The sequence below is a fragment of the Cyprinodon variegatus genome, unplaced genomic scaffold, assembly GCF_000732505.1.
Source record: "Cyprinodon variegatus isolate N-32 unplaced genomic scaffold, C_variegatus-1.0 Scaffold1488, whole genome shotgun sequence".
Classification (NCBI taxonomy): Eukaryota; Metazoa; Chordata; class Actinopteri; order Cyprinodontiformes; family Cyprinodontidae; genus Cyprinodon; species Cyprinodon variegatus.
Genome location: NW_015151941.1, coordinates 66814 through 79758, shown reverse-complemented (window position 1 = coordinate 79758; position 12945 = coordinate 66814). Strand labels below are relative to the sequence as shown.

At 39.6% G+C, this 12945-nt stretch overlaps 1 protein-coding gene across 1 annotated transcript in view; it reads left to right on the top strand.

The window, feature by feature from the left end:
• Positions 1–6: 6 nt before the first annotated feature.
• emc2 (ER membrane protein complex subunit 2) overlaps positions 7–12945 on the top strand; it is a 38961-nt gene continuing 26022 nt past the window's right edge. The window contains exons 1-4 of the mRNA XM_015403384.1: positions 7–67; positions 702–815; positions 8231–8295; positions 10808–10893. Of these exons, the coding sequence (XP_015258870.1) occupies positions 10–67; positions 702–815; positions 8231–8295; positions 10808–10893 (323 nt within the window). The 5' untranslated portion in view covers positions 7–9. The remainder of the gene's footprint in view (positions 68–701; positions 816–8230; positions 8296–10807; positions 10894–12945) is intronic.

Sequence of the window (12945 nt, the reverse complement as noted above, 5' to 3'; positions counted from 1 at the left end):
TGTTGCCATATGAGGGGGGGAAGAAAGATGGCGTCACTGTCAGAAATGTACGATGTGGGATGGGAAGGTAATGTATTTTCTGTTTTGTTTCACAATGGCAGGCTTCATCTGCCTCTTAGACTTTTCAGATTTGTATTCGTAGTGGCACAGCGTGTAATGTTCGCTGTTTAACCGTTGAATTTTGATGGGAGGACGTCTTTAAAGAAGTGGGGAAATGCTAACTAGCATGCTGTGCTAAATGGTAAAAATCATGGATACGCAGAGAGGCAGGGTTATTAACTACCTGGTGGAACGATAATATGGTCTTTGTAGGACATTAATACAGTCTATAGTGTCGGTTTTCTGCATGAAGTCGCGTTTTAAACGCTAATATTCTGTCATGGTTACGGCTAACACTTGCTAATGCTGCATTAGGACACAGGGAAATGGTTTAAACCGTAATACCAGCTGTGTTTATTATTCTCTTACGCCTCTCTAGTGATTTAACGTGCAAATTATCTAGCTATATTTCGTGGTCATTATTGTCAATGGTTGTTTGCTGGGAGATACGAGGTTAAAATGTCTAACAGTCAAATGCTAACCAGCACTGGGAAAGGTTACCAGATTTTCTGCTGACATATATTCAGAGGTGCATGTGTTATAAGTCGAGTATTCATGCAAACTAAGATTAATTTTTTGTGGTGGTATATCTTTTTGTACAGAGATGAGAGACAAGCTACGTAAATGGAGAGAAGACAACTGCAGAAATAGTGAGCAAATAGTGGATGTTGGTGAGGAGCTCATCAGTGAACATGCATCTAAACTGGGGGATGACAGTAAGTTTTTTTTTGTTTTCAGCCACAAATAAATCCTGTACTGTTCTTGAAAATGTATATACTTTTTTATTTTTGGGGGGAGTGTCAAAAGATGACATGAGCGCCTTTTAAAGCTACAGTGTGTAATAATTACAGGGATATACAGTGAGAAATTTAATATATTATGCATAACTATGTTATTTATCATCATCTACGAGCTCAGCCTCTTAACCTTAATATTTGCGTTGCCTTAGAATTCGTTATTAATAATTACATAGGAGCGGGTCTCGCAGCCATGGAGGCAGACATCTTTGCGCTACGGCAGCGCAGAGCCAACAAACTAGCGATTGCGAGATCGCACATTACGCTCGAAAGTAACTACTGCAAGTTGTTTAAGTCTACATGAAATCTATACCCTACACAGACTAATGAAATACTATCGGTAAAATTATCTATGTAAACAAACCTCATCACTTGAGAAGGTAGGTGATGCGGACGTCGTGGAAGACATTTTGTCCCGTAACGCTCGCCGTACTGTTGGGGGGGAGAAGCGGTGGGGGGGAGATGTTCATGTTGCTGTGGTCTGCAGTCTGGACGTTGGATGTCGCTGAAAATTACACACTGTAGCTTTAATATAGTTAAGTATGTGTTTTAAGAAGAGAATAAAACAAAATTATAGTTGAAAACGATGTCAAGGGGTAAAGTAGTATTTATTAAAGGTGAAAGATAAAAAAAAAAATGTTAAACAACTCTCTTAAATGGGGATGGGTCAAATGCAGAGTGAATTTCCCCATTGTGGGACAATAAAAGGATTTACATACATTTAAATTTAGATAAATATTGTATGAACACGTGGTGTGTAATGGTATATCTCTGTGAAGAGTCTGTGAAAGGTAGAATATACCTATTATTTTTAAATAACTGTATCAGTTGTACCCCTATAGGCTGATTTATACTTCAAAACCAGGTCGTCTGCGTAGGTGTCACAGTGAACATCCATCCACAGAGACATCCCCGCCCCCTCCGCAGACACTCTGCTCCACCTCTCCAAAATTGTAGGTGACAGCAGACAGTGCCGCAGACAGGAGGCCTCTGATTGGTCAAATCTACATCCCCTCTACACTATGTGTATTTCCTGTTTGGTACCTTACCGGCTTCTTTTGTTTGTATGACCGTGATTGTGGAAAACGACTCGTGAATTTGGACCAGCTAGAAGAACAAGGTGTGCAAGAACGCTTTTTCCACCTGGATCCCTGCTTTTTTCGCCCTCATGTCCCTCTGTTGTCGGACAAACTTGCCCCCACTTCCTCACCTCACGCCTCGGCTGTATCTAGACCCACAGCTTGTTCGTGATTTTCCCCTTTTGCATTGTGGCATGGAATAAACATAGCGCAGACCATGCTTCAATATTGAGCATAAATCAAAAATGTCTGTGTTATACCTGCGACAAGCTCACTGCAACACACTGCTGCAGGAGTATAACCAACCCTTATGGCTTCTTTCCATTCTGCTATTCATAGAAATGACACTTAAAGTTAATATTATGTTGCCAAATAGCTCCTAAGCTATGGTCTCTAAGCAAGACTCGATTCTGCTTCACAGTCTTTCTGCTATAAATTGTTATTATACCAGCTTTACTTTAAAAGAAATTACCTTAGCTGCAGTAAAATGTTGTGTTCTTTTAGTATCCACCACAGACATTCGAAGGAGCCTTTCTTCTCAATTAGAGACTGGGGAGCAGCTCTGCTTTAAACTCCAGTCACTCAGGACATTTCCATGGCATTTTAATTATAGATTCACCAAAATGAAAATTCTTCGCTCAAATCGGAACCCGACCCCCCCACAAAAAACAAAAAAACAAAAATAGGAAACCAAGTTAGAAAGCAAAACACTCAAATAAATTATGTTAAATGGTAGAATCATGGCATTTATGGCTACAATGTGTGCTAACCTTAAGTAAAATCAAGGCATTTCAATAAATCAATTACAAAAGTACCAAAATATGTATTTATCACTGACATTTTTTTGTTTTGCCCTTTGCAGCACCAATGCTGCGTTTTTTAAACACCACCTACACAGACAGAGTGGGGTTGATTGGTGTCAGTTTCATTTTCTGTCGTATTCATCTCATGATTTCTATGGCATCATTTTTTTTTAAAATTGATAACTGATATATTGGTCAATATCCAATATATATTTTGACCAGAATATATATAAAAAAAAAAAACAAAAAAAAAACATAACAACATGGACATATAGATGATATGCACTGACAAACTGTAGTCTAACTAATATTGTGATAATATTCAACATATGATTCTAGATAAAGAAACGGAACACCAAAGTAGTGTTCAATAGATGGTGGATGATATATGTCAGCCCATCGATTATGTCGGTTGAGTTCTATTGTATAAATTGTGAAGGTTAAAAAGAACAACTGTTAAAGATAGAACTCATTAAACTAGATTATTGGCATGATTAAATTATTGATATGTAAAAGAAAAAAGGCAAGAAGCATACCTGTTTGAAGGATATTCTTAAGTTCTTGCATTTTTTATTTTGCACTCGCTGAAACATTTTATCTGTACAACTGCTGTTGCAGTCCATTAGGCCGTATAGTCAAGTCTGCTGTTGATTTGAAGGCATTTGAGTATTTTAATGACTGTTAACATAGCACAGGTCTTAATTATCCATGTAAGCTAACTGCCCTGCTGCCTTACTCTATAAAACATCTCAAGTCTTTATGATCCATACTGTGCTTATAAGTGTTAGGTTTATTCTTTTATACATCATGTGCATTGTTAGTTTGTTAGTCAGATTAGACAGAGCAGAAGGCCTTCCTTCACATTGTGGATGTCACGGTGTGTACGGAGGTCATCAAATCAAGACAGCCTTCGTGTCTTTAAGAGTACACAGGATATGGACTCATCTTGGAGCCCGACTGATAAAGGAGAGCTATCTGTAACCCTGAAGTATGGAAGCAAGCTGCATGAAGTTCAAGAAATGGATGGCGTGTCAGTTTCTGATACGGCGAGCTCAACATCAACATGATGCAACACATAGACCCATGAGCTATAAGAAGCAGGTGATGACCTTGTTCGGGGCTCAAACTTTGCCGGACGCTCGCGGACGTGATTTTTGAGACCACAGCTTTGCAAGCTCTAAGCATTTTTCTCTGTCCTGTAACGACCTGATCTGGAATAAACTCTGTCATTTTTTACTCCTGTTTTTATAGTCCTTTTTATATGGTTTTACCCAGTTTGAGTTAAGAGTAGTAAATAACTTGCTCCCAGGAAAAGAACCGGTGAGAAAGCTTCTTCCAAGGGGACAAATCCTTCTCATTTTAACATAAGGAGATAGAAACACTTGCCACGCTTTCCTTAAAACCAATGGAACTCTTAAATTAGCTGTGGAGTGAGAAAGCAATATTTAGAAAAAGTGGAAATTGTTAAAGTCAAGAAAACGAGTGAACTTGTTATTTCTGGGCCTCTGCGTGCTTCATTTTGCCCACACATGGTGTCTAACTTACTAACTCCAAGAATAAGTCTTTAAGACTTTTTACTGCCAGTTGTTCATGATTCTACAGTAGAATGTAAGAAAAGAAACATGTTTTACACATTTCATGGAATTAATCTTGCATCCTCTTGCTCTTAANTTTTACCCAGTTTGAGTTAAGAGTAGTAAATAACTTGCTCCCAGGAAAAGAACCGGTGAGAAAGCTTCTTCCAAGGGGACAAATCCTTCTCATTTTAACATAAGGAGATAGAAACACTTGCCACGCTTTCCTTAAAACCAATGGAACTCTTAAATTAGCTGTGGAGTGAGAAAGCAATATTTAGAAAAAGTGGAAATTGTTAAAGTCAAGAAAACGAGTGAACTTGTTATTTCTGGGCCTCTGCGTGCTTCATTTTGCCCACACATGGTGTCTAACTTACTAACTCCAAGAATAAGTCTTTAAGACTTTTTACTGCCAGTTGTTCATGATACTACAGTAGAATGTAAGAAAAGAAACATGTTTTACACATTTCATGGAATTAATCTTGCATCCTCTTGCTCTTAAGTCAGATTTTTATCTAAACATCTGTTTTTTATGAAATGTATTGAATAAAAAGCACAAAAATGATTTAATACAATTCTAACTAAGTATAAGTATAACTGAGATAGCCATGCTGAAATGATGTGGTTTTAGATTAATTGTATTGATTTTTAATTTAATTTGTCTCTCAAATGAAAAGTTAATATGGATTTTTTACACAATCAGCTAAGCATCAGAGGGAGTACATATACGTTTATGATGCGTTCACACCAGATGCAGCAGGCACAGCAGAAGCAGCGAGTTTACATGCAAAGTCAATGGTTGACGCGCGTCAAGGCGCAGCAAAAGGTCCCGCAGCATGTTTTGAGCAGCAGGCGCAGCGCGTCGGGAGCGTTTAAGCATCTGACGCGCGCGACATGCAGCAAACGCGCTGTTGCTTGAGATGGAAAAATTGAAGTTTTGTTGCTCGATGCGCCGCGTCAACCAATCAGACGCTGATCTGGGAGCTGCCAGGGAGAGAGACACATCGCTGATGATACAGAGCGCTGCAATCACTCCTCTGAAACAGTTTATTAACGCCTAAATTAACTTAAAATGCTGAAACCTAGTGGCTCAAAGATGTTATGTCATGCCTTACTCTCGAGAAAATTTGTTACTCAATAACTAACTCAGTAGAAAACTTTTTTACTGTGTGGGGACCCTTTTTGAAGTACTCCCATCACAATAAATTGAGATGAGATGTTTCCCTGTCCACCTTCCTACCTATGTTGAATTTGAATTCCAGTTAGGTTTTAAGTCTTTGGTGTTATCCAGGAACAGGGACCGACTGTACTATAACTGTTACTGCTGGTATGGGTTAGGGGTTTTGATTTGGTGGTGTTGCTTTCCCATTCTGACTTTTTTTTTTTTTCCTGTACACTCTAGACTTAGATGTAAACATCACAGTGTGCAATGTTGTATGTTAAAATGAAAATTCAATAAAAATATTCTGAGGAAAAAAAAAAATGCTGAAACCTGCTGACAAAGCGTGTTCGCTTTTATTATCCTGGTTCCTGCAGTTTGGATTATGTACATAAAAAAGGCCTTCCAGCCACCGCGGCAAACCGCGAGGAGGCGACCGGGCCATAGGCTGCTGTTGAATGGGATTCCTACTGACAGCGCACCGCTGGTATGTGGGGGTCTGAGCGGCTCCAACAGAAATTATATTAGAAGGCAGGATCGTAATCTGAATGAACTGACTGCACTGATTAAGTTTTCAGGTGGATTTTCTCACTTTACTCCCACTGATCACAGCANCTGACTGCACTGATTAAGTTTTCAGGTGGATTTTCTCACTTTACTCCCACTGATCACAGCAAATATTCAACCTGCATCGTCTTTTATTATTAATCAGGTTATAACTCTCAGGCAGCACAGCCTGAGTTTGCAGGTTAGAAAACATATCAAGCTTGCCTTTTCATTCAATACATTGAACATGGAAATGCTGCAGCCTGCCTGAGTTCATGGTAAGGTCAAAGTTAGAAACTTAGAAAACTTAGAAAGTTTAGATTCTCCACAGTTCAACCACCAATTTAATTTAATGGACACCATGAGCAAGAAAGCACAATTTATAAAGATATAGCCAGATGTGAAATTGGAATTTTTAAAATAAAGCTTTGACTTTCTACCTTTGAAGGGATCCTGAGGTCGTATTATCCAATCTTAGGTTGTTCATATGCTATTTGTCCATAAGGGTGTACAGATAAAAAGTAATCCAGGATATTGGTAATAAAAACATTCAAGGATGAGAAAATCGCCTCATAAAATCAATTTTCTACTAGCTAATGCGAACCGTCTTGCTAATTATTCATTTGCGGTTGATGTTTGGTATGTTTTGTTCCTCACCTCCCAGTCTATGCTTCTTGCTGAGGTTTGTTGGTTTGTTCAGGGTTGTTCGTCCTGGAGAGACTGGCCTGTGACTGGCTGGATGTGCTCTCTTCATCCTCTGACATGGGAGTTGGCTCAGAGCTCGTCTGCCAACGACGGGGCCGCCTTTTACAGCTGCTTTTTGTATCTCTGCTTCTGTCTCCTTGAACCCCAGTCGGCCTAGGCAGATGGCCGCTCACACTGATCCTGGTTCTGCTGGAGGTTTCTTCCTGTTAAAAGGGAGTTTTTCCTCTCCACTGTCACTACAAGCATGCTTAGTGTGAGGGATTCCATTTGAGTCAATGAGTCCATCGTTTTCGTGCACCTCGCTCTTCTAGCTGGTCCAACTTCAAGAGTCGTTTTCCACAATGGCAGTGATACAAACAAAACAAGCCAGTAAGTTAACAAACAAGAAATGTGCAAAGTGTAGAGCGGATGTAGATTTGACCAATCAGAGGCCTCCTGTCTGCGGGACTGTCTGCGGTCACCTACAAGTTTGGAGAGGTGCAGCAGAGTGTCGGCGGAAGGGGTGGGGGCATATCTGCGTTCACTGCGACACACAAGCAGACGACCTGGTTTCTGAGTATAAATCAGCCTTAATACTAAATCTACGGAAGCTCCGGGGAGCCAAAATTTACGGCGTTATTCAAAATTTTTAATTTTTTTTTTAATTGCCTGCAACAAAAAAATTAAAATGTATTTTTTATTTTATTTATTTTTTTGCGCCCAGGCCTAGGTGGTAAGAGCTCAATGTTAAATGGTTCATGAAGTATTCTCTGCTTCCCCTGACTTTTTTTTTCAAACTTTTGTCTTCACTCAGTTTAAACATCCACTCTAAAGAGTTTTGTTGTAATTGCAGTTTGATACTGATTAATACATCTATCTGGCTACACTCAGAACGTTGCGTCGGCCATTGGGGTTGAAACTAGAGAGGAATAGATGTGGTCCTGGCAAAAGATTTAAACTTCCAGACTGTTTCTTTCTATATTAAAATTTTCGTCTTGATCACATTAATATAAAACACAAGCAAAGCAGAACTGATTCTTTAGAATTTTATCTAAAATAATCTTTCTATAACCTAAGAGATAAAAAAATGGCCTACAATTCTTGGTAGTTTATTGCAACATGTTTCTGGTCAGACGGATAAATCTAGTAAAAACTTTCTGGAACTTATCCTGTGAGGTTTGAAGTAATAAAAATTAGATTCTATCCGTCCCCCGCTTTACCCTATTGTCTGCTTGCTTTACCCAAATTCCCATTTTTACTGTTCTCTTCGATGTTTGGATTTGTTTAAAGTATCACACATGGATTTACATGAACAAGGCTGCTTACAAGAGGGAAAAAAAACCCTCTTGCTGCTGCTGAGGGCAAACTTGATGTCAGTACATTAAGTATTTACTTTAGTATCTTCACTTTTTTTGCGTTCATAGCAACAGACAGGAAAATGGAAAGGTCATTTAACACTATCCTCTTTGTCTCTCTCTCTTCTGCCCAGTCTGGATTATTTATGAGCAGGTGATGATCGCCGCACTGGACTGCAGTCGGGATGACTTGGCTCTGGTAAATTTTTACCACACTTCCTCACACACCCAAAAAGCTTGAGAAGTTCATCGTTCAACTTGTCACAGCCAGTTGAGCTTTGCAGCACGCGCTCTGCCAGCTTTAGAAATGTCCTTTCTATCTGGCAGGGTAGCATTGCTCTGTCTGGAGCATGGAAATGCAGCTGGAAATCAGAGGGGGTTGAAAAATGAGACGAGAAGCACACTTCAAGTGTTTACCATCCTTTTACTCATTAAGACTTTTTTTTTTATTTGGCACCATTAAACTTTATTAGATGTCTAAGTAGTCTTAGGCCTGAAAGTCTACATAGCACAAAATAAATTAGATGGTATCAGGCATGGTTAGAAATGGATGTGATGACTTTTAAGATCAAATGAGTGACAGAGTACAGGCAGCGCAGAGCTCACTGATTAAATGAGTTGTCTGTTGGCTATCCAGTTGCCACTGTTAAAATAAAAAAGGACCTAATTTGGGTTTATGGCTGGTGGAAACAATCCAAGTCCCTCTGGACTTTTCCATTTAATTCATTTTAATCCCCGGGATGTTCCTACAGTGCCTTGGGGAAGTATGTATAACCTTTGGATGTTTGTACATTTGTTTCAACCACTACCTTTAATGTATTTTATTGCTATGAATAATTGGGAAGTGTAAAGAAAAGTATCTTGTGAGGCTGGTTGGATTTAGATTTTCCCTTTCAACAGGCCAATTTATCTAATCAGTATGCTTGGATTGGATTGTTTCCATCCTAGCTCTAGTTTTAGGTGGAGGGCTGTTTTGCCTCCACCCCACCCTGCAGCAGGTTTCCTTCCAAAGCTGCCATTAATATAGCTGCATCCATCTGCTTTTACTGAAGGACAAAATCCCTGCAGCACGATGCTGCTATCTGTTTTTATTTATTTTTTTTCTTCCCTTTTTTAAAAATCTTTTTTTCTTTTCAGTCTTCCTTAAAGAGGTATTACAGAGTTTTCTAATGATGCTGCCACCTGTGGCCAAAACACAGAACTGCAGCACTGGTAGCAGTTTGTGCCTGAGTCGAGCTGGATCCAGTTTGCTTCCAAGTATCCATAAAATCCATCATGAATGTAATGCTTTGATTGTTTGCAAGGTCAAAGCCATTTAACATTTGCATTCTTGACGTCACACCCGTAGAACAGTGTGGAAACTTCTGACCTGAAGTAGTTTCAGGAAAATAGGCAACAGGCTGAAGGGCAGATTAGACTTCTGCGACTGCACACATCAAATGTGGCTTGGGTCTGGTCGCGAACCAGTTTTGCTGGTATTTTTCTGCACCGTCGGTCTGGAATTTCTAGGGACGCACAGCAGTTTCCCGCCAAGGCGCAAGACGGAGTCTTTTGGTGAACTTAGGAGAACTTTGGTGGATGGTCACAAGAACTTTGGCGGCGCCAGCGGGAGTGTTTATCTTCCAAAACAACAATGGCGCATCTGCAAGATATGACAAGGATGGTTCTAGAGTTGCTAGACATCGAAGAGGAACAGGTTCTGTTAATGGAGGTGGCAAAAAGACAAAGGAGGACACGTAGGTTGTCCATTGTAGTTGTTTCTTGGATTCTAAAAATGGCACGCCCCGGCACCGAATCGAGAAGGACGACTACACAGACAACTGGAAAGGCATACCAAGGACCAATCACAGCTGGTTTTTGTCTGCACGCTTCTGCTTAAGGTCTGCGTGGGTTTGCGACCGTCCGACGCATAGTCATGATTTTTTTGAGGTGCCAGACAACGGTTGCAGAACCTCTGCGTGGGGACGGTGGTCGCTCACAAAGACAGGTTTCACTGTTGAAGTAGCTCTGTGTCAGAAGCATAAATCCCATTAAATGGGGTTTAAGTCGTAAAGGGTCAAATAAAAAGGCTATTTTAAAGATATTTTATATTTTTCAATAAAAACTTGCATAATGATATGTAGGCTGAAAGTTATCCTCTGGTAATATTCTCTGTTGCTCCTCCAGAGTTACTCCTGCTCCTCTGGTAGGTCTTGATAGGTTTGCAGTACTGCCTTCCTCTTTTTTCAGATCAAGGGTTTGACAGTGTGCTGCTAATACAAAAAAAAGAAACCACATTTTAAAAATTCTAATTCCTTAAGATGATAGCATTTTTTTCCCAATCCACAACTACAGTTTTGTGAACAGGTTAAAAGATTTCCTTAAAAAAAGTCTTTAGAACCTATCCCCCTTTGACTTAAGGTTATCTTAACAAAGAAAATCACCACTCTGTGGAAAAAAGAAGAAAGTTAAACAAAAGTCCTTATTTTCCTCTTTAAAGCTGCAAGATGAGTAACAGTCACTCAGTTGAGCTGCAGACGTGTGCTGGAATAGTGCCAGGTTGTTATACCAGTTAATTATGTTTATGTAAAGGAAATGGTGAACAAATCATCCGCTTCCACACAACTGATTACGATTGTAAATTTTGTTAGCAGCATGAGAGCAGGAGTTTCTTTGGATGTCAAAATACCGCTGCCTGAATCGGTCTGTCTTCTCTTCCCACTTCCTTCCAGACCTGTCTACAGGAACTGAGGAAGCAGTTTCCAGATAGCCACAGAGTGAAGCGATTAACGGGCATGAGGTTGGAAGCTCTGGAAAGGTAAGCATGGGGTAGCAAAGAGAGGGAGGGAGGCTGATATATTGGGAGATGAGGGAAGAAAAAGTGTTTGCAGGACCTAAATGGAACAGCGACTGGGGCGTGTTTATGTATATTACGGTGTGTTTATATTGGATTACCCAGCGTTCGTTGTGGAGAAAAGGGGAATGGAGAGCAGAGATGCAGCCCTGAGTGCTCCTGTGGGCCTTTAGCTTGTGTCAGGGATTCCCAGGAAGGAAGTGGTTGGATCCTGCTGTTACTCCAGGGGTCTCTGTCGTCTCTGGTTTCTATGCTATTCTCTCCTTGTTTCGTTGCTTCTCACTGCGTTTCTTTCTTCCTTCTCTCTATTTTTATACTTTACTGTGTTGTCTCTCTGCCATAAGGTTTTAACCCTGTAAAGGTTGACATGTTGCCACAGTCAGAATAAGGACCTGGACGTAGAAAACTAAATAAGTTATCTTCGTCTGCCCCGAGCCACAGTATGGATACCTCAATTTGTTTATTACTCTGCGAGGATCACCTCTGCTGGTTTATTGGTTATGTCAGTTTATGTGATAATTGAGAGAGATTGCTTCGGCACTGTCAGATTAAATACACTGCACAGTAGGATCTAATTGGCTGCAGACACAGCTACACTTGAATGACACAACTTCAAACAGTACAGCCCTTCCCCTTTGACTGGAGCGCACACACACACACACACAAACACACACTTGGTTCTTAAATAAATAAAGCAAATCAAAGTGGCTCGTGAGTGGTTGCCTGGTGCCATCTGAAATCTCCCAAAGTGTGGCTGAGTAATAAAGTGAATGTGAGGGAAGCATCAGTGCTGGAAATGGGGCTGTGCCTTGCTAATGGGAACCAGAGTTGCCTCTGTGTGTTGCAGACTGTTGGCGGGATGCTTTCTGATCGCAGAGCTACGGCCCCCACCTTAACACTAAACACGATCCTAGAATCACAACTCTGTGCCCTAAGGGACATAAATTTACCAGAAAAACATAACTTATAAAAATAAATTTTGCTGTGCCTAGCAAAAGTGTATTTTTTTGCATTTAAAAGCTAAAAACAGAAGTTTAATTGTCAGGATTTTAACTAATCAAACAAAAGAAATGGTGTGTGACTTTTTGAAAGCGGATAATGTTTTTTTAGAATATTGTACAAATACAAATTAGAAAAGGTAAGAAAACATTCATATATAAACATCATGAGCTGGATACATCTGAATAAAAAATTGACAGATTTGTATTTATTTTTTAAGCCCATAACGAATATGTTGACATCAGTCTAACTGATCCTTGATATGTGCTACCATCATTTTTGGTAGGGATGTATCGATCCAATGCTTGGATTAGACTAATTAGCTGGATTAATAGAATAGCAGTGATCCCATCCACGGCACTTTACATGGGATGTTTTTTTCCTTTCCCTTTGCTGTTTAGTTGTTAATAAACAATATAAAGTCTCTTTATATCTGTGTTAATTTGTTGCCTTTTTAAACGAAGGCTAAAGCCTTCATTCACATGGCGAGATGCGATTAATTCATTCAACAGTTGTTTCCGATATCAGCCGATACGCTCAGCCGAGGGATTAGGATTGGATTTTATCAGGGAAAAAAAACTTTTAAAAACTCTTATTTTTAGTCTGATTCTTGGAGCCAATATTTCTTTTTAATGTGAAAACACAGCCGTGTCCTCAGATGTGCATTAAAGAACATGTGTATTTATGAATTGGATACCGATTTGTTTACATTTTTTTTATAACACTGTCAGGTCTTATAAAGTCACACCTTTAATGTACCAAAGTTTTATTAAAAAAATAACAATTCCCATGAAAAAACTGAACAGCCCATGAGGTAATTCTCTCAAATATAAAATAAGAAACGGACACATTTTGTTTTCACCTTTCTTGTGGTAAATAAGATTTCATGTTTTCATATAAAAAATATCAGCCGAATCACCAAAAGTAAGGAAATCAATTGGTCGGTCTCACCTAATTTGTTACCCATCTTAAGCTTCAAAACAAGTGGAAAAATGCAAGTTAAACACATTAGGGTAG